Source organism: Mucor velutinosus (assembly GCF_035048745.1).
Source record: "Mucor velutinosus strain NIH1002 chromosome Unknown tig00000468, whole genome shotgun sequence".
Lineage (NCBI taxonomy): Eukaryota > Fungi > Mucoromycota > Mucoromycetes > Mucorales > Mucoraceae > Mucor > Mucor velutinosus.
The window spans coordinates 166,047-188,031 of record NW_027041899.1 but is presented as its reverse complement, the minus strand read 5'-3'; the positions used below and the strand labels follow the sequence as shown (position 1 = coordinate 188,031).

Sequence of the window (21,985 nt, the reverse complement as noted above, 5' to 3'; positions counted from 1 at the left end):
TAACCCTAACCCTAACCCTAACCCTAAACCTAACCCTAACCCTAACCCCTAACCTAACCCTAACCCTAACCCTAACCCTAACCCTAACCCTAACCCTAACCCTAACCCTAACCCTAACCCTAACCCTAACCCTAACCCTAACCCTAACCCTAACCCTAACCCTAACCCTAACCCTAACCCTAACCCTAACCCTAACCCTAACCCTAACCCTAACCCTAAACCTAACCTTAACCCTAACACTAACACTAATGTTGATACCTCATACCAACACTAGTGCTTTGAAAAATTTGACCATGAAAGACCCCTCTTGGCCTCATGAAGAACAAATTTTTCACTTACCTTACCCTTACTTACACTGTGGACATTCCTGGTTGTAAGATCCTGATTATGCTTTCTATTAAAAAAAGAAAACTGTCAGAATAACTCCTGAAATCTGCTCATATTTTACCTTGTAATTGCCTCGGACTTGTTCTGTGGGACAGCGGCTTCTCTTATGGGAAGGGTTATAAGTAGTAAAATATATAGTGTTTTCAAAATAAAAAATGTGGGCGATAAAAAATCCCCAATTTTTTGCAGGGTATTTATATATTTTTTCACTATTAGCCTCGGCACTTAACACCGAGTCTAAAAAAGGATCTCGGCACTTAACGCCGAATCTCGGCACATAACGCCGAATCTCGGCACATAAACGCCGAATCTCGGCACATAACGCCGAGTCTAAAGGGATCTCGGCACTTAACGCCGAGTCTAATCTTTCCTTAAATTTCCGGATCACGTCTTTCACCCGACTTATTCCGGCTTTCGTGTGAAAAAATAATTTTTCAAAAAGATATATAAAGAGCTAGTATAATGCACCTGAAGAAGCTACATCTCATTGTAGCGAATAGATTCAAATCTAAGTGTCTCTAGACTCTCAACTTTGTTGCTTCTTTATCGGTTTTTGGATATATTCTTATTTTTATTCCTATCTAACCCTAACCTCTCTCCAACAAACGCTCTTTTTGGTTACCGCTTCTCTCTGCCGTCGCCATCTCTACAAATATCTTTTTGATTCTGCTACTACTGTACTCTTACAAGTTTCTCTCTCTCTTGTCTCTCTCTCTCTCTCTGATCTCTCCTCTTTTCGTACTTGACTGTCTTTCTTGGTATATATAAATGAATAACAATATTAGTAACTCATTATTTGCCGAGATTAATGAACAGGGCTTCCCTATCTTGCTTCATCTTGATAATCTCCGTGTTGCCACTGAGGCTCTGATCTTTTTTCCTGCTGTCGCTTCTGTCTGGTCCTCGTTCCCCAAGTGGTGCCAAGAAGCCATCATGTTCTGCATGAATGATGTGTTCAAGCCACATCATCATGCCCAACTTGCCTTGACCAAGGCCCTGGACTCTCTTAAGGCCCATCTCACCAATGGTAGCTTTCCCCAGGTTGTTCTCTCTGCTGTTCCGGGAGTTAAGAATTTTCATATGGACAAAACCCTGTCTAGTGAGGATCAAACGATGTTTTCTACTTCCATTGAAAATGCGTTACTTTCGGCTCGTTCTGCTATTCTTAAAACCCTCATAGAAAGCAAAGAACGTGCACTTCAGGCTCATCAATTGCAAGCGTCACCAGCTTTTGTCTTAGCACAATGCCGTGATAGAATTTTTGAGTCAATTTTGGCCATGGGCGGTTCGATTGAACATCTTACCGATGCCCAAATTCATGACGTGGTTCGTTCTTTGTGTCATCTCAGATACAACATGAATAATGTACTGGAAACCCAAGCTTGGGCGAAAGTACAGGCCGATCGAAAACAGCAAAAGGCAAAGTCTGCTGCAGATACTATCATGGACTCCACCTCTGATCTTCCCTCTGCCCAGATGACCGAGTCAATTGAGAAACTGGTCAACAAGACTGTCCAGTCTAAAATCGCGGCTCTTGATAAGAAATTATCAAAACTTTCTGTCTCCGGTTCTTCCTCTCGTCGCTCTGCTGCTTCCGCTTCCTCTTCCCGCCGTCCTCCTGCTTCCTCTTCTGCTTCGTCAAACAAGCAAGGCAAGTCCAAGACTTCTCCTTCGGGAAAAGGTTCTCGACCTTTGTCCGGCCCCGCCAAGGGTCGAATCCAGAAAGGGGCTCCAAACCCTCCTCGTCGTCTTGCTCCCGGTCCCACCCCCTTCAACACCCTGAAGGGCAAAAGAGGCTAAACCCTCTTAGTGGCCGTCATTATTTTTGTGAACATGGTACGTATAGATCTGCTACAACTTGTAGACACTTTGATGTTCGTAGAGTACACACTTACCCACCTTGGTTTTTTCATAGTGCTCGCCTCAAAGATCGTATCCACTTTATTATAAAACATTCATCACCACTTTGGGCTGATACATATATTTTTAATAAAGCTGTTCATAATTACTCTTCTATAAATATTCCTACTTCTGTTAGAAAATATTTAGGATTTGGTACCAAGTTTGTTCCTAAACCCAAAGCAAATCCTCGCTTAATTTTACCAAGTGTAGAAGACTTTACAAGACGCATTCGTATAAAGGAAATTTTCAAAGATACTCGAGATAATCCTGACTTTGATATCAGATTTCATGTCAAAACTTCTAATTGGCAACCTGATCCTTCCTCTAATACTTTGATTGAAAAAGGACTTAGACTTGTCAAAAGTAATGTTCTTCCTCTTAATCATCCTACACACTATCAACTTTATAACAATAAACTTAATGATATTGTGCCAAAGTTCTTCAAGGATTTTATTAATAATCCAGATATACTTATCAAAGCTTCGGACAAAAATCTTGGACTTACTGTTCTTGATACAAGCTGGTATATTCAAGAAGGACTTCGACAACTAAATGACCCCTGCTTTTATAAGCAACTAGACAAAAACTTTTTCTCTCCTGAAAACTTTGATTCTAGTATTCAGAACATTGTTAGTACTGCTAATAGTTTATTATCTTTACTATGTTCTCAATGGGGTACATCCATCTTTAATAAACAACATGAGAAATATCTTAGGCATCGACTCCTTAATGATAGAAAGTTACCCACCTTTCATCTGTTGCCAAAGATTCACAAGACACCTATGCAAGGTCGTCCTATTGTTCCTTCTCATAGTTGGGTCACGACTGGTTTCTCTATTTATATTGATACAGTCTTACAAAAAGTACTTCCATACTTACCCTACATTATTAAAGATACTAAATCCCTTGTTAAATCACTTGATGGAATTTCTATTCCTCAGGATGAAAGACCTTTATGGTTAGTTACTGGTGATGTGTCTTCAATGTACACGAATCTACCTACTACTCCATATGCTTTCGATGTTATTGCCAACACTGTTAATAAATATGTTCCTCTTTCTTCGAATGACCCTACACTTATTCGAGAAACACTCAAATTTATTATGGGCAATAACTACTTTACTTTTCAAGGCTTACCATATCATCAGGTATCAGGTATTGCAATGGGTACTGCATGCGCTCCTGCTTATGCAAATATCTTGATGCATCATTTCGAAGAACGTTTCTTTGAATTTAATCCTGAATTTAAACTGATCTTTTATGGTCGATATATCGATGATATCTTTATCATTTTCAAAGGATCTAAACAAGAACTTGAAACCTTTTTGTATACTTTTGACACCAAGCGTGCTTTTAGTAACAAATTAAAGATATCTTGGGACTATTCATTGACATCTGTTAGCTTTCTTGATCTTCATATTCATGCAAAGCATAATAAGATTGAATTGTCCACTCATCAAAAAATGCTTAATAAATATTTATATATTCCATTTTCATCTTATCATCCCAAAGATAATAAAGTTGGTTTTATTAAAGCAGAATTGATTCGATACATTCGTAACAGCTCTTCTTACCGAAGTTTTGCTATTACTGCTAAACAATTTTTTACTCGATTACGACTTCGTGGATATCCCCCTCGTTTTTTAATTTGGGTGTTTAGTCAAGTATGTTACGATGACAGACCAAAATATCTTGAAGATACTCCTCTTAGTACAGATAATACTCTTGTACCTTTTGTTACAACGTATAATCCAATTTGGGAGACTTTACATCTTCGAAAAGGACTTAGGTTATTTTCTGATTTAAATCCACACTACCGACCAGTAGTTGCTTTTAAACGAAATAAAAACATTGCTGATTTATTAAATCGTGCCAATGTACAAAAATTAACGGGAAAGAAGTTCCATTCACTACAACAGGATGGACTTTGTTGGACTTCGTCTAAAAAACGTAACCTGAACCCTAACCCTAAACCTAACCTTAACCCTAACACTAACACTAATGTTGATACCTCATACCAACACTAGTGCTTTGAAAAATTTGACCATGAAAGACCCCTCTTGGCCTCATGAAGAACAAATTTTTCACTTACCTTACCCTTACTTACACTGTGGACATTCCTGGTTGTAAGATCCTGATTATGCTTTCTATTAAAAAAAGAAAACTGTCAGAATAACTCCTGAAATCTGCTCATATTTTACCTTGTAATTGCCTCGGACTTGTTCTGTGGGACAGCGGCTTCTCTTATGGGAAGGGTTATAAGTAGTAAAATATATAGTGTTTTCAAAATAAAAAATGTGGGCGATAAAAAATCCCCAATTTTTTGCAGGGTATTTATATATTTTTTCACTATTAGCCTCGGCACTTAACACCGAGTCTAAAAAAGGATCTCGGCACTTAACGCCGAATCTCGGCACATAACGCCGAATCTCGGCACATAAACGCCGAATCTCGGCACATAACGCCGAGTCTAAAGGGATCTCGGCACTTAACGCCGAGTCTAATCTTTCCTTAAATTTCCGGATCACGTCTTTCACCCGACTTATTCCGGCTTTCGTGTGAAAAAATAATTTTTCAAAAAGATATATAAAGAGCTAGTATAATGCACCTGAAGAAGCTACATCTCATTGTAGCGAATAGATTCAAATCTAAGTGTCTCTAGACTCTCAACTTTGTTGCTTCTTTATCGGTTTTTGGATATATTCTTATTTTTATTCCTATCTAACCCTAACCCTAACCCTAACCCTAACCCTAATCCTAACCCTAACACTAACACTATTCCTAATCCTATCCCTAACACTAACCCTAACACTAACACTAATGTTGATACCTCACACCAACACTAGTGCTTTAAAAAAATTGACCATGAAAGACCCCTCTTGGCCTCATGAAGAACAAATCTTTCACTTACCTTACCCTTACTTACACTGTGGACATTCCTGGTTGTAAGATCCTGATCATGCTTTCTATTAAAAAAAGAAAACTGTCAGAATAACTCCTGAAATCTGCTCATATTTTACCTTGTAATTACCTCGGACTTGTTCTGTGGGACAGCGGCTTCTCTTATGGGAAGGGTTATAAGTAGTAAAATATATAGAGTGTTTTCAAAATAAAAAATGTGGGCGATAAAAATCCCCAATTTTTTCCAGGGTATTTATATTTTTTTCACCATTAGTCTCGGCACTTAACACCGAGTCTAAAAAAGGATCTCGGCACTTAACGCCGAATCTAAAAAAGATCTCGGCACTTAACGCCGAATCTCGGCACATAAACGCCGAATCTCGGCACATAAACGCCGAATCTCGGCACATAACGCCGAGTCTAAAGGGATCTCGGCACTTAACGCCGAGTCTAATCTTCCCTTAAATTTCCGGATCACGTCTTTCACCCGACTTATTCCGACTTTCGTGTGAAAAAATAATTTTTCAAAAAGATATATAAAGAGCTAGTATAATGCACCTGAAGAAGCTACATCTCTTGTAGCGAATAGATTCAATCTAAGTGTTTCTAGACTCTCTCCTTTGTTGCTTCTTTGGTTTTTGGATATATTTTCTATTATTATCTCTCTAACCCTAACCTCTCTCCAACAATCTGCTCTTTCTGGTCACCGCTCTCTCTTGCCGTCACCACTACAACTATATCTCTTTTGGATCTCTCTGTCTCGCTCGTCAAAACTTTTTTTCTCTCTCTCTCTCAAGTCAACCTCTTTTTTCTCCTGAACTGTCTTTTTTGGTATAACAAATGAACAATAATTCTGATAACTCATTGTATTCCAAGATTAATGAACAGGGCTTCCCGATTCTCATCCATCTGGATAATCTTCGCGTTGCCACTGAGGCTTTGATTTTCTTTCCTGCTGTTGCTTCTGTCTGGTCCTCGTTTCCCAAGTGGTGTCAAGAAGCAATCATGTACAGCATGAATGATGTCTTCAAGATACATCATCATGCTCAAGTCGGTTTGGTCAAGGCTTTGGATAGTCTCAAGGCTCACCTGGTTAATGGTACCTTTCCACAAGTCGTTCTCGCTGCTGTTCCGGGAGTTAAGAATCTGCATATGGACAATTCCCTGTCTGATGCAGATAAATCGCTTTTTTCTTCTTCCATTGAAAATGCGGTACTTTCGGCTCGTTCTGCTATTCTTAAAACCCTTATAGAAAGCAAAGAACGTGCACTACAGGCTCATCAATTGCAAGCATCACCCGCTTTTGTCCTAGCACAATGCCGTGATAGAATTTTTGAGTCGATTTTGGCCATGGGTGGTTCGATTGAACATCTTACCGATACCCAGATTCATGATGTGGTTCGTTCCCTGTGTCATCTCAGACACAACATGAATAATGTGCTCGAAACCCAGGCTTGGGCTAGAGTACAGGCCGAACGTAAACAGCAAAAGGCCAAATCTGCCGCTGATACCGTTATGGAATCTTCCTCTGACCTCTCTTCTGCCCAGCTCACTGACTCCATCACCAAGTTGGTTAACAAGACTGTTCAGTCAAAAATCTCGGCTCTTGACAAGAAATTGTCAAAACTTACTGTCTCTGGTTCCTCTTCTCGTCCGTCTTCTCGTCGTCCTGCTGCTTCGTCTTCGTCAAGAAAGCAAGGCAACCCCAAGTCGTCCTCTTCTTCGGGAAAAGGCTCTCGACCTTTGTCCGGCCCCACCAAGGGTCGAATCCAGAAAGGGGCCCCCAACCCCAATCGTCGTCTTGCCCCCGGTCCCACCCCCTTCAAAGCTTTGAAGGGAAAAAGAGGTTAAACCCTCTTAGTGGGCGTCACTACTCTTGTGAACATGGTACGTATAGATCTCCTACTACTTGTAGACACTTTGATGTTCGTAGAGCACACACTTATCCTCCTTGGTTTTTTCATAGTGCTCGCCTCAAAGATCGTATCAACTTTGTCATAAAGCATTCGTCCCCTCTATGGGCGGATACTTATATTTTTAATAAAGCTGTTCACAATTATTCTTCTATAAATATTCCAACTTCTGTTAGAAAATATTTAGGATTTGGTACAAAGTTTGTTCCTAAACCCAAAGCAAATCCTCGCTTAATTTTACCAAGCGTAGAAGACTTTACAAGACGCATTCGTATTAAGGAAATTTTCAAAGATACTCGTGATAATCCTGACTTTGATATTAGATTCCATGTCAAAACCTCGACTTGGAAACCTAATCCTTCCTCAAATACCTTGATTGAAAAAGGGCTTAGACTTGTAAAAAGTAATGTCATGCCTCTTAATCATCCTACACATTATCAAGTTTATAATAATAGACTTAATGATATTGTACCCAAGTTCTTTAAGGAATTTATTAATAATCCTGATATACTCATTAAAGCTTCTGATAAAAATCTTGGACTCACTGTTCTTGACACTAGCTGGTATATTCAAGAAGGACTTCGACAATTAAATGACCCCCGCTTCTATAAGCAATTAGACAAAAATTTCTTTTCTCCTGAAAATTTTGATTCTAATATTCAGAACATTGTTAGTACTGCTAATAGTTTATTATCTTTACTATGTTCTCAATGGGGTACATCCATCTTTAATAAACAGCATGAGAAATATCTTAGGCATCGACTCCTTAATGATAGAAAGTTACCTACCTTTCATCTGCTGCCAAAGATTCACAAGACACCTATGCAAGGTCGTCCTATTGTTCCTTCTCATAGTTGGGTCACGACTGGTTTCTCTACTTATATTGATACAGTCTTACAAAAAGTACTTCCACACTTGCCCTATATTATTAAAGATACTAAATCCCTTGTTAAATCACTTGATGGAATTTCTATTCCTCAAGACGAAAGACTTTTATGGCTAGTTACTGGTGATGTGTCTTCAATGTACACTAATCTACCTACTACCCCATATGCTTTCGATGTTATTGCTAAAACTGTTGACAAATATCTTCCTCTTTCTCCAAATGATACTACCCTTATCAGAGAAACACTCAAGTTTGTCATGAGCAATAACTATTTTACTTTTCAAGGAATACCATATCATCAGGTCTCAGGTATTGCTATGGGTACTGCATGCGCTCCTGCTTATGCAAATATCTTGATGCATCATTTCGAAGAACGTTTCTTTGAATTTAATCCTGATTTTACTCTGATCTTTTATGGTCGATATATCGATGATATCTTTTTCATGTTTAAAGGTTCTGAACAAGAACTTAAAACTTTCTTGACTACTTTTGATACCAAACGTGCTTTTAGTAATCAATTAAAGATATCTTGGGATTATTCAACTACCTCTGTTAGTTTTCTTGACCTTCAAATTCATGCAAAACATAATAAAGTTGAATTATCCACACATCAGAAAATGCTTAATAAATACTTGTACATTCCATTCTCTTCTTATCATCCCAAAGATAATAAAGTTGGTTTTATTAAAGCTGAACTGATCAGATATATTCGTAACAGCTCTTCCTATCGAAGTTTTGCTAACACTGCTAAACAATTTTTTACTCGTTTACGACTCCGTGGTTACCCGCCACGATTCTTAATCTGGGTCTTTAGCCAAGTGCGTTACGATGACAGACCGAAATATCTAGAAGATGCTCCTCTTAGTACAGATAATACTCTTGTTCCTTTTGTTACAATGTATAATCCTATTTGGGAGACTCCACATCTTCGTAAAGGACTTAGGGAATTTTTTACTTTAAATCCACACTACAGACCAGTAGTTGCTTTTAAAAGAAATAAAAACATAGCTGATTTATTAAATCGTGCCAATGTACGCAAGTTAACGGGAAAACAGTTCCATTCATTACAACAGGATGGACTTTGTTGGATTTCGTCTAAAAAACGTAAACCATAACCCTTACCCTATCCCTAACCCTAACCCTAACACTAACACTAATGTTGGTACCTCACACCAGCAATAGTACTTTGAAAAATTTGACCATGAAAGACCCCTCTTGGTCTCATGAAGAACAAATTTTTCACTTACCTTACCCTTACTTACACTGTGGACATTCCTGGTTGTAAGATCCTGATCATGCTTTCTATTAAAAAAAGAAAACTGTCAGAATAACTCCTGAAATCTGCTCATATTTTACCTTGTAATTGCCTCGGACTTGTTCTGTGGGACAGCGGCTTCTTTTATGGGAAGGGTTATAAGTAGTAAAATATATAGAGTGTTTTCAAAATAAAAAATGTGGGCGATAAAAATCCCCAATTTTTTCCAGGGTATTTATATTTTTTTTTTTTTTTTTTTCACCATTAGTCTCGGCACTTAACACCGAGTCTAAAAAAGGATCTCGGCACTTAACGCCGAATCTCGGCACATAAACGCCGAATCTCGGCACATAAACGCCGAATCTCGGCACATAACGCCGAATCTAAAGGGATCTCGGCACTTAACGCCGAGTCTAATCTTCCCTTAAATTTCCGGATCACGTCTTTCACCCGACTTATTCCGACTTTCGTGTGAAAAAATAATTTTTCAAAAAGATATATAAAGAGCTAGTATAATGCACCTGAAGAAGCTACATCTCTTGTAGCGAATAGATTCAATCTAAGTGTTTCTAGACTCTCTCCTTTGTTGCTTCTTTGGTTTTGGATATATTTTCTATTATTATCTCTCTAACCCTAACCCTAACCCTGACAGTTATCCTAATCATAACCCTATCCCTATCCAAATTCTTAATCATAATCTCCTGTCCTAATATTAATCCTTAATCTGTTCCTAATCATATTCCTGTTTCTGATGCTGACTCTAATCATATCCCTGATTTAAACCCTTACACTAACATTAATATTATCCTTATTCCTATCCTCTATCTTATCATATCCCTAATATTAACTGTAATATTAACCCTAATATTTTTATCGTGACCCTAACATTATTCTTAGTCATAATCTTATATCCCTTCTTATCCTTAATTATATGCCTATATCTAATTTTAACCATAATTCAAATATTGTCCATAATCCTAATTAAATCACTATTCTTATCCCTTTTGATCTAATAATTAATATTAATCAATATTCTAATTATATCCCTGATCATAACTCTTTTCCTAATAGTAACCTATTTTTGATTGTATCTTTAATCTTAACCCTGTGTTTAATCCTAAATCAGAACTCGTTTCTTAATTCTAACCCTAATATTGTTTATAATCCTAGCCTTGAATATTATTACTATTTTTTGTTATCTCACACTATTATTATGTGTATTACTTTATTGTGTCTTCGTGTTGTGAAACTGTTGTTATGCATTTATGTATTCTATTTTGCTATATAAATATCATCGTGTTCGTTGTATAGCGTTAATTATTTTTCTCTGTTATGTTATTGTATTCGCTCCGCTATGGTAATGTATTCGCTCCGCTATGGTAATGTATTCGCTCCGCTATGGTAATGTATTCGCTCCGCTGTGGTAATGTATTCGCTCCGCTATGGTAATGTATTCGCTTTTTATTTTCTTTTATTTTTTTTTTTTTTTTTTTTTACTGTTCATATTCTCTTTGTTTTTTTTTTCTTTATCTCTGTTATTATTTTTATTATTTCTTTCTACTTTGTCTATTTCTTTTCTCTACCCCTTTCCCCTTTTCTGTCTTTTTTTGTCTATTCTTCTCTCCTTTTCTGTGTCTTTTTTTTTTTCGTAGTTTCTTCGTCTGTTCTCTTTCTATAATTTTTCCTATTCCATTTCCTCGTCTCTGTGTATTTTATTGTCTATCCCTTCTCTTTTTTTCTTGCTTGTTTCTCCCTTCTCTCTGTATATACTTTGTTTTTGTTATTCTTTCTTTCCGTTCTCTCTACCCCCCTTTATCTGTCTGTGGTTTTGTCCACCTTTCTTGTTTTCATATATCTTTTCTCTGTTTATATTTGCGTTTTTGCTTCTCCGTTTTTTTCCTTGTTTGCTTGTTTTCCCGGTCTCTTCCTGTGCTTTATCTTCATATTTCCCTTTTCTGTTCTGCTTATATTCTTTATCTTCCTTTTCGAACCTTTTTCTTTTCGACTTTTTTTCTCTATTTATTCCTTTCTGTTTCTTTATCGCATTTTCTTTCCTTGACATTGTTTCTTTCGCCTTTCTTTTATCTTTGCCTATTTTCTTCTTTCATGTTTTTTTTTGACTTACTTCTCCTTTCGCGTTCTTTCCTCCATTTCTCTTTTTTTTTTCTCAATTTATTCCTACTCTTTTCTTTGCTTCTTATTCTTTACATTACTTCCATTTCTTTCGTCTCTTTGCTTTCCTACCATCTCCTTTTATATATCTTTTTTTTCTTTGTCTTATATATTACATTCTGTCTTTTCATGGGTTTCTTTGCTTTCCTTTATTGATTTTGCCTATTATTTGTACTTTTTTTCCTTACTGTCTCAATTTTTCTATCTGTTTTGTTTTATTTACTCTTTTGCATTCTTTTCTGTTTATTATTTTTGCTCAATTTCTCTCTCTTTCTATGTATTTATTTTTAATCATTTTAATTCCTATTTTGTCGGGTCCTTGTTTATCCAGTATTCGTTCCCATACTTGTTGTTGCTTCTTTTCTTATTATCTCAGTCTCATCCTTTCCCTTCTTTGTTCTTTTCTTAATATCACAACCTTTTCTTATTCTTTTCATTGTTGGTTTGTTCTTTTCTGTTTTGATTTGTTTCTTTTAATTGTCACTATTCATTTTTTTATCACATTCCCTCTTTTATATATTCTTTGTCTAATATCCCAATCTCTTCTTGTGATGTTCTTACTTTTTGTCTAATCCCTCCTTTTTTTTCCCTTTGTTTATTCTTCTGCCCTAATATATCAACGGTTGTTTTGTCGGGTATCATATTGAAAGCCGATGATAAGTTGTATCTTGTTCATCATTTTCCTCAATTGCTATTTTTCATTATTGATGAGTGATGTTGATGACTTATTTAAGGCTTGTGATAACATATCAAGAAAGTGTAATGCTAACTAACCACTGACGCTTGATAGCATATGTATAAGTTGGCTGGTGCTCTCTCGTTACTGTTAAGAGCTTTTTATATTTTTTTAATAGTAAAACTGATATTGATTATAACAGTTTAATGATATAATGATTTCAACCTATTTTTTTACTAATTATTCCAGAGCACGCTCTATGTAGTGGTATATATGAGACCGCTCAGTGAAGCAATCTCTGGTGTGATATTAACTGGATAACATTTTCTATAAGTTCGCATACGCGAACTGGGCTATCTTCGGCTATCTTAGGCTACTTTCCCCTATTTTTCAAACACCGAGCTCCTCGGTGTTTGAAAAACGTTATTAGGAATGATACCTCATGTATCAAGGTATCCAAGCACCGTGAGTCTTGCTTCTGATTGGCTTTTAGCATAATGCTCATGATACCCATGGTACCTGAGATACCATTTCTCGACGACTCACGGCGTGAATCGCCCAGAAACGATATTAGGCAATTTTGAAAACACTTAAATGCCGATATCTCTCGCTCTAGTAATGCGTTTGAAATTTTAAAACGCTGGTACAGTCTGCTAGTTCCGAGCTACCAACTGACTAAATTTAAAAGCAGTGAAAGCAAAATTCGTAGACTTGTAAGCTCCAATTTTTAGAACCTAAAGCACCATACTTTGAAGGCTTATATCTCAACATTTACTAATTAAATTTTCTTGTTTCAAAGTATGCATAGCTATTTGGAAGCCTCAGTTACTAGTTCAAGCTTTATACGGCCACATTAAACGCGTTTTTGGTTTTGACAAGGGTGAAAAAAATGCATCGATACAAATCTCATATTAACTCTCAGGAATAAGTCTAAACTGCTTTTTTTTGAAATTTTTAATACAATTATACAAGCTTTAGGTTCTTATCTGGCTAGTTTCAGCACAATTGGCCTTGTTTTAACGAATTTTAATGTGAGACGTTCACAGCTCCCGGATTTTAAACTCGTATATCTCGTCATCCAATAGGCCAACTGCTAAGTTTCAAATACTATTCTGTCTTTAAATTGCGCCAGCGTTTTATCGGTGTAGTTTATTTTCAAAACCTCTGACTTTTTTTTGTCGCCCCTAACCCTAGACGGGGTATTACCCTATCCCTATTTTCTCCCTTTTTTTTTTATTTTTTATTTTTTATTTTTTATTTTTTCTATTTTTACGCTATCCCTGTTTCTTATCTTATTCTAAGATATATATATTTCGCACATGCGAACTTTTAGTGTGAGACGTTCATAATGGATATCTCAGGCTACCTGAGAATACCTGGGGTTACCTCCCCCTATATATATCAAACACCAATTACCTCGGTGTTTGAGAAATGTTATTAAGAAATACCTGGTTCCGTGTTCTTCATCACAAGATCTCTACCAGAGAACGTATTCAGTCTCGTCTCAAGACCTCTTTCAACGCCACCTGTACCATATGCAACTCATCCACAGAAACTGCTAAGCACAAAGAATAAAAGGATTATTATTTGTAGCTTATAAAAAATGTTCGATATTATAAAAACAAGAAAAGACTTATTTGAATAAGATCAGACACAAAAACTAAAGATTTATTGATGAAGACAAGAGTTATTCTATTTATACTAAGTTCTGAATGCCAAAGTAGCAATTTATCTTGTACAACGCTTATCACATCTGGTGAACCTCAGTATTTAGATAGCTGAGATGCACTTCACTTATCATAGCTTGTCCATGTTGTTGCACAACACAGACATATCTACCCATCAAGAATACCTTAATCTTTATAGACAGTTGTAGCCCTTCTGGCACAACAGAAACAACTGAACACTTTTTATTCGCTTGTCCACTTAAACGTTTCTTCTGGCGCACCGCTATCCGTACTTACATGCCTCCCCGGATCCAACAAGACACCTACTCAAACTTTCAGCAACTCCTTCATTTGGAACATCCTTCATCCAGGCAACAGCACCCTCTGTTCCCATCTCTATCCGTACATCAAGTGTTTGTCTGCATGTTGCAAACAGTCTGGTATTATCACTATCAGCACCAATTCCATCAATCCACATTCTTACCTTTTATCCTCCTTTCCTATCTACGAATCTCACTTACAACCTTACACTCCCAAGAAAACTTTCTAATTTGATACCCCATTATATCCAGTCTTTTCCCCTCTCCCTTTAATTAACACTGTGACTAAAAAAGATCTGAATATTGCTGAATATTTCTGAATCCATTTTTCGGAAAACTGCCACTTTACGAAAAATTTGTCGAAATTTTTCTGAATGGCATTCTTAGAAATTCGGAAAAGTGCTCACTTAATTCAGAAAAATTCAGAGAAATTCATTCTGGAAAATTCAGAAAAATTCATGTAGTTTAGGGTGGTTTGCAAAATATTCATAAAAAAATAAATCAGAAATATAATAGCATTTAGTGCTATTATAATAGAAACCATTGTTTATTTCTTGACATATAATAATTGCGCTACTACTACAGAGAAACATGATGATATTACATTACGGGCAGTAACAACAAAGCGTAGCCTAATCAGAATAAGCATAGAGATCAGAATTCCTTACGACTTGCGCACTCTCTTATTGTTGGGTCCCTAATACACAAAGATAAGTAGCTCCATCTATGATATCAATGCCTTACGATTACCTTTATGTTTCTACAATTTAAGAGATAGAGAGAATATCAGCATAAAATGGCTAACTCCAGGTGATGATGAGAAACTTACTGTCTTTGCAAATCTTGCGTTTCTGGTGATGAATATCTTCTGTGCTTTTCATATTCCTTTGCCTTTGATTTGTTTGATGCATATACATTTTTTGATACTGGAGATGGCTGCATTGGCTATAGTGATAGTGCACATTATAAAATGGAAAAGAAATGTGAGTTACTGCGCTATATCTATGAAAACTTAATTACTTGTTCTACTAGAGGCATATGTTGCGTGCTGATTCTTCTATAATATTACGATTAGTATCAAAGAGTACTTTTCTCTATGCAGCATTTACTTTTGTGATCCAGTATTTCGAGAAACATGAAAATTGATCTTGTCTACAATCGAATTTTCGTCATCGTCGACAGAATCTTCTTCGGATTGCGCTTGGGATCCCTCAGAAAATACCAGATCATCTTCATCGAATTGGGTTTGGTAAGTTGCGGTGTCATTGCTTGGCCTGGCATTGTATTTGTAATCGATTATGCCAGACAATGATTTGGAGACAGCAAACTGCGGCAACCAATCTTTGAAGAACCCAGAGATGTCAACGCCCTTTTTGGCTACATCGTCAATGACGGTCTTGATTAACAAGGCTTGAAACCTGTTGTCCAGCTTGCTAAAAGTGATATTTGGGAACTGTCTATCAGCTTTCTTTGCCTGGTTGTATGCTGCATCTTTGACAAGCTCCCAGACCTTCTTGCCATCAAGGTTTTCCCCACCTAATCGATGCTCCTCAAGGACGTTGATGCATAGCTCAACAGAAAGCTCCTCCAGATGTTTGCTATCTGCTTTGCTTGGACGGCATATCACTCCATCTAGTCTCGCAACATTGGCCGTGCTCGAAGAGGTAGATTGTTGAACAATATGCTGCAGCATAGCTTTTACTTCGGTCTGGTTGTCATTACATTCCTTGACCTGTTTGCTAAGATTGGACAACTCCTGTTCAATGTTCTCCAATCTTTGTAAGAATAGTTGTTGTGCTTGATCCATTTTTGAATAAGTGATTAGTGTAAAGTGTAAAATAGAGCAGTGCTTTGAGATGGTTGTATCAATTGCGATAAATGCGTAACAATCTATGAAAGACAGAGAAAAACTGGTCTAGTAATGTTTCCAATAATTAATAGCACCCGCTATCACAGACATTGATGTTTCAATCATGCAGATTGAAACGCATGCAATATAAGGAGCATAAAAGACAATCCAGACAGATTTGTGTTTAACCTTTATTTCTAATATTATTTACGATGCCATTTTTTTGTGCCCAGTGTTGCCGAAGAATTCGCAATAGACATGAAAAACAGCATAAACTTTGGCACTCTTCAAATGACACAACAACTGTAGACTTGCACAACCTGGAGACTAATCAGTATCAAAGAAAGAAAGCAAGAACTGAACATGATACTCAGGCTGGACCTTACACTGAAAGAAATAGTCAGCAAGAAAACAGCGATGGTGAACCTGGTAGCGATGGTGAACCTGGTAGCGATGGCGGATATGACTTTGGAGACTCTGATGGACTCGGCGCTAACTATAGTGACAATCAGATGTCTGACAGTTGCGAGGCATTACCACCACTGGATGCTAAAAATACTGAGATCCACAAGATCTTCAGGGAAGAAAACTTGACAAACTCAAGCATCCGAAGACTTGTTCAATGGCACAACCAAACGTATCCTTGTAAGTAACCATAACAAAGTTGGTTGTTTCAAAGCGCTAACATCTACTATGATAAGTTGCAACGCCTATAGTCTCAACATTCAAGGCCAGCTCTGCTAGGAAAAGGGCAACTTCTTTTGCACCTTATACAGTCGATGTGTGCATCAGGTATTGCTATGCCTTTCAACCAGAGGATGGGGACGAATGTCCAGTGTGCTTTGAAAAGAGATTCGATATTGATGGTAGCCCCAGAAGAACCATCAAGATGCTGCCAATCGGTCCACAACTTGCCACGTTGTTCGAAAATCCAAACTTTATCAGAGTGCTTGATGACGAGAATTCATCCATCAGAGCAAGGTTCAAGGGCGATATAATGCAAAATTTAGTGAACAACAAGCATCTATTCAACAATAGATACGACATTGGCCTGTCCCTGTACGTAGATGGATTCCAATCACACAAAAAAGGCGGTGCAAAGTTGAACTTGGTCATGCTACAAATCTTGAACCTTCCTTCTGCCTATAGATACAAAATGGAGTTCCTGATTGATTTCGCCATTATCCCAAACACCAAGAGATTAGACAGTTACCTTCAATACCTTGTCAGCGAATTGGAAAAATTGGCTCGTGATGGACTACAAGTGCAGAGAAACAACTCAACAAATATCTCGCTCAAAGTCCACCTCATGGGATCCTTTGGTGATATCCCCAGCGTCAGCGAACTCAATTTCCTCGCATCCCATACGTCGCTTCAAGGCTGCCGTTTTTGTACGATCATTGGCATCAGCAAAAATGGTGTTATTTCTTTTCAACTAGCAGCTAATGATGAAGATCGACCACTACGATTGCTAACAATTGAAGAATACAAATCCAGTGCACCAGAACTTGGTATCGAGAGGCCTTCTTTGTTTCGAAACCTGCCATCATTCATTGATCCAACGTTTGTGGGCTTGGATGAATTTCATTTGTTTGGACAAAACATGGGACCAAGAATCAAGAAAATGTTTACGGACAAGGAATCGATTCTTTGCTTGAAGCCGCGACAAATAGAGAAGATTAGCATTTGCTTGAACCAACTTGCAAGCACATCACCTTTGATCTTCGAAGGCAATTTCATGGATGTCTTCAGCAAGGGAGGGACAGCTCGAGGAGTAGATTGGTTGGTGTTCCTGAAGTACTTTGTGCCCACAGTTCTTATCGACCACGTTGATTTATGCCATTTGGATCCTACTGTCTCTGAAGCTGCCAAGGAAGCCCTACGTACAATATCTCTGATTTGCTCAGTATGCTTGCAGCAGGATATATCTGAGAGCGAGATACAAAAGTTGGAGGAACTAATAACCAAGTGGCACCAATTTCTTCGTCTTCACATCTCAGCAAAATTCTTTCCAATCAGTGAACATTATTTGGAGCATATCACGATGGTGATTCGAAAGATAGGCCCCATGCCTCAGTACAGTTGCCGTGTTTTGGAGAGAAGGATCCAAATGATCAAGAAGAGGATCCATGGCTGTAGTCAAGTTGCAAAACAAGCGGAAAATATCATGCTGGATATTGCATGTAACAGCTATGAAAAAAGAAGGACAATTGCATTTGACAATTCGACGGATACTGCCATCACCTTCTCGAAATCATTGAATATGGGCGACATCAAGCTGTCACCGTCTATTGCTTCTATGTTGTGCAAACATTACAACACTGCTCGTGTCAATCCGCAGATCAAGTGCGCTACCTCACTACGACTTGGCAACAACATCACGATCGACTCTACTTTCGATCCACCAAGTAGAAAGAAGAAGCTGTCAGACCATGCCCTGGTCAATTGTGCTCGCCGCAGTTCGCTACCATTGCTGGTAAAGGTGTTGCTCATCTTTGAGCACAACTTCTCTGGTGCAACACATGCTCTAGCCGTTTGCCAAGTCTATCAGAACGTAACGGTATCAACGTCCGGCATCCCTGAATGTTTCCTTGACAATGCCAACTCGGATACTTCCAATGGTGCATGGGATCTGGATATAATAGCTGTCGATGATATTTTGTCTTCAGTTGTAATTCTGAAGTCTGCCATATCTGGGAAGCTCTTCTTTGTTTGGCCTGATATGAAAAGAATTGGTTTGAAAGTATACAATGATGATTCTATATTTGACTTTGCATAAAATAAATATACGCCAACATCATGGTCACCTTTCTCTCAAACTGATGTTTGTACATCCTTCCAAATTACTAGCCATCCCACTGTTCTATATCTTAATGCTCATTCTTTTGCCCGGTCGCATGCAAAGCTGAAAATTCATTCCTAATAATAATAACTAGTTAATATTGTTTCCTTTCTATTGTTGCTCTGTAATAATATATCTTCTTTCTTTCTTCTTCCTATCCTATTATGACATTCAGAGACCTCTAAATAAAAAATGGAGCACGACTCCCTTACAAGAAAGAATCTGAAGCAGTTGACAAATAAGAAATAAAAATGGCGTAGCGATGACTACTCGCTTTTCTGATGAAGATCGTTTCGTGGTAAAAAAAATCGCTGAATAATATCTAAATTTTTCTAAATTTCTCCAAATTTCTCTAAGCTTAATTTATTAATTTTCATCTGCATGAATTTATCTGAATATTTCCAAAGGGATTTGGACAAATTCAGAGTGATTAAGACATTTTTAGGATATTTCAGAAAAAATTGGTCAAATTCTAATATATTCAGATAAATTTGAATCTTTTTTAGTCACAGTGATTACATGATAACACTATATGACTACAAGAATGATACCTGAAATGAATAGGATATCCTACTATTAGAAATGATACCTGAGGTACCATGGTACCTAAGTACCGTCAGTCGTGTTTGTGATTGGCTATAAGAATGATACCTCAGGTACCATGGTACCCAAGCACCATGGTTCTTGTTTGTGATTGGCCAACGCAATAGTACCTGTTACCAGCCTAAAAAATAGGATATCCTATTCTTGGGTATCATCTTTCCTGCTTTCTGATTGGTTGTTAGCATGATACCCATGGTACCCATGGTACCTGAGGTACCATTTCTGGGCGACTCACGCCGTGAGTCGCCCAGAAATGTTATTAGTCTCTTATTCAATTGTTGTATATTGTCTTATGTAATATGTGTTGATTTATTCGTTGCTTTAGTATTATTTTCTTTATGCTATACCTATTATTATCTATTATCCCTTATTTATATATGTATTATGAGTATTTCCTTTGTTGTATCTTCGTACTTGCGAAATGTTGTTATGCATTTATGTTTACTATTTGCTATATAAATATCATCGTGTTCGTTGTATAGCGGTAATTGTTTTTTTTTCTCTCTCTCCACTACTGTGATATATTCGCTCCGCTATAATAATGTATTCGCTCCGCTATAGTAATGTATTCGCTCCGCTATAGTAATGTATTCGCTCCGCTGTGGTAATGTATTCGCTCCGCTATGGTAATGTATTCGTCCCACTACGGTAATGTATTCGCTACGCTATGGTAATGTATTCTCCCGTTTATTTGTATAGCTTTTTATTTTCTTTTATTTATTTTTTTTTTACTGTTCTTATTCTCTCTTGTTTGTTTTTTTCTTTATCTCTGTTATTATTGTTATTATTTCTTTCTACTTTGTCTATTTCTTTTCTCTACCCCTTTCCCCTTTTCTGTCTTTTTTTGTCTATTCTTCTCTGCTTTTCTGTGTATTTTTTTTTGTAGTTTCTTCGTCCTTTCTCTTTCTATGATTCTTCCTATTCCATTTCCTCGTCTCTGTGTATTTTATCCCCTATCCCTTTCCTTTTTTTCTTGTTTGTTTCTCCCTTCTCTCTGTATATACTTTGTTTTTGTTATTCTCTCTTTCCGTTCTCTCTACCCCCTTTCTCTGTCTGTGTTTTTGTCCACCTTTCTTTTTTTCATATATCTTTTCTCTGTTTATATTTGCGTTTCTCCTTCTCCGTTTTTTCTTTGTTTGCTTGTTCTCCCGGTCTCTTCCTGTGCTTTATCTTCATATTTCCCTTTTCTGTTCTGCTTATATTCTTTATCCTCCTTTTCGAACCTTTTTCTTTTCGACTTTTTTTCTCTATTTATTCCTTTCTGTTTCTTTATCGCATTTTCTTTCCTTGACATTGTTTCTTTTGCCTTTCTTTTATCTTTGCCTATTTTCTTCTTTCATTTTTTTTTTGACTTACTTCTCCTTTCGCGTTCTTTCCTCCATTTCTCTTTTTTTTTCTCAATTTATTCCTACTCTTTTCTTTGCTTCTTATTCTTTACATTACTTCCATTTCTTTCGTCTCTTTGCTTTCCTACCATCTCATTTTATATGTCTTTTTTTCTTTGTCTTATATATTACATTCTGTCTTTTCAAGGGTTTCTTTGCTTTCCTTTATTGATTTTGACTATTATTTGTACTTTTGTTCCTAACTGTCTCAATTTTTCTATCTGTTTTGTTTTATTTACTCTTTTGCATTTTTTTCTGTTTATTATTTTTGCTCAATTTCTCTCTTTCTATGTATTTATTTTTTATCATTTTAATTCCTATTTTGTCGTATCCTTGTTTATCCAGTATTCGTTCTCATACTTGTTGTTGCTTCTTTTCTTATTATCTCAGTTTCATCCTTTCCCTTCTTTGTTCTTTTCTTAGTATCACAACCTTTCCTTATTCTTTTCATTGTTGCTTTGTTCTATTCTGTTTTGATTTGTTTCTTTTAATTGTCACTTCATTTTTTTATCACATTCCCTCTTTTATATATATTCTTTGTCTAATATCCCAATCTCTTCTTGTGGTGTTCTTACTTTTTGTCTAATCCCTCCTTTTTTTTCCCTTGTTCATTCTTTTGTCCTATTATATCAACGTTTGTTTTGTCGGGTATCATATTGAAAGCCCATGAAAAGTTGTATCTTGTTCATCATTTTCCTCAATTGCTATTTTTCAATATTGATGAGTGATGTTGATGACTTATTTGAGATTTATGATAACATATCAAGAAAGTGTAATGCTAATTAACCATTGACGCTTGATAGCATATTTATAAGTTGGCTGGTGCTCTCTTACTACTGTTAAGAGCTTTCTATATTTTTTTTTAATAGTAAAACTGAAATTGATTATAACAGTTTAATGATATAATGATTTCAAACTATTTTTTTACTAATTATTCCAGAGCACGCTCTATGTAGTGGTATATATGAGACCGCTCTGTGAAGCAATCTCTGGTGAGATAATAACTGGATAACGTTTTCTATAAGTTCGCATATGCGAACTGGGCTATCTTCGGCTATCTTAGGCTACCTTCCCCTATTTTTCAAACACCGAGGTACTCGGTGTTTGGGAAATCTTATTACGAATGATACCTCATGTATCATGGTACCCAAGCACCGTGAGTCTTGCTTCTGATTGGCCATTCAAATGATACCTCTAATAATAGGATATCCTATTCGTATGTATCAT

The 21,985-nt window shown here is 36.9% G+C and overlaps 6 protein-coding genes across 6 annotated transcripts; 5 read left to right on the top strand and 1 right to left on the bottom strand.

Moving 5' to 3' along the window:
* Window positions 1-1,155: 1,155 nt before the first annotated feature.
* Window positions 1,156-2,187, top strand: ATC70_004079 (Ribosomal_L30 domain-containing protein; the record flags this gene model as incomplete). Its single annotated transcript, XM_064823431.1, has 1 exon — window positions 1,156-2,187. One exon carries the CDS (start codon window positions 1,156-1,158, stop codon window positions 2,185-2,187), a length of 1,032 nt encoding a protein of 343 aa, XP_064687755.1.
* An 884-nt stretch (window positions 2,188-3,071) lies between these two features.
* ATC70_004078 (uncharacterized protein) lies at window positions 3,072-4,316 on the top strand (the record flags this gene model as incomplete). Its single annotated transcript, XM_064823430.1, has 1 exon — window positions 3,072-4,316. The coding sequence occupies one exon, from the start codon at window positions 3,072-3,074 to the stop codon at window positions 4,314-4,316; it is 1,245 nt and encodes a 414-aa protein (XP_064687754.1).
* Window positions 4,317-6,030: 1,714 nt separating this feature from the next.
* Window positions 6,031-7,041, top strand: GEF1 (glycerol ethanol, ferric requiring protein; the record flags this gene model as incomplete). Its single annotated transcript, XM_064823429.1, has 1 exon — window positions 6,031-7,041. One exon carries the CDS (start codon window positions 6,031-6,033, stop codon window positions 7,039-7,041), a length of 1,011 nt encoding a protein of 336 aa, XP_064687753.1.
* A 33-nt stretch (window positions 7,042-7,074) lies between these two features.
* On the top strand, window positions 7,075-9,104 carry SEC9_2 (Protein transport protein S9 plasma membrane t-SNARE; the record flags this gene model as incomplete). Its single annotated transcript, XM_064823428.1, has 3 exons — window positions 7,075-7,077; window positions 7,157-7,184; window positions 7,237-9,104. The coding sequence occupies 3 exons, from the start codon at window positions 7,075-7,077 to the stop codon at window positions 9,102-9,104; spliced, it is 1,899 nt and encodes a 632-aa protein (XP_064687752.1).
* Window positions 9,105-14,743: 5,639 nt separating this feature from the next.
* Window positions 14,744-15,886, bottom strand: ATC70_004075 (uncharacterized protein; the record flags this gene model as incomplete). Its single annotated transcript, XM_064823427.1, has 5 exons — window positions 14,744-14,776; window positions 14,830-14,839; window positions 14,909-15,024; window positions 15,100-15,136; window positions 15,189-15,886. The coding sequence occupies 5 exons, from the start codon at window positions 15,884-15,886 to the stop codon at window positions 14,744-14,746; spliced, it is 894 nt and encodes a 297-aa protein (XP_064687751.1).
* A 254-nt stretch (window positions 15,887-16,140) lies between these two features.
* Window positions 16,141-18,707, top strand: ATC70_004074 (uncharacterized protein; the record flags this gene model as incomplete). The annotated part of the gene is made up of 2 exons (XM_064823426.1): window positions 16,141-16,573; window positions 16,630-18,707. 2 exons carry the CDS (start codon window positions 16,141-16,143, stop codon window positions 18,705-18,707), a joined length of 2,511 nt encoding a protein of 836 aa, XP_064687750.1.
* Between the last annotated feature and the right edge of the window lie 3,278 nt (window positions 18,708-21,985).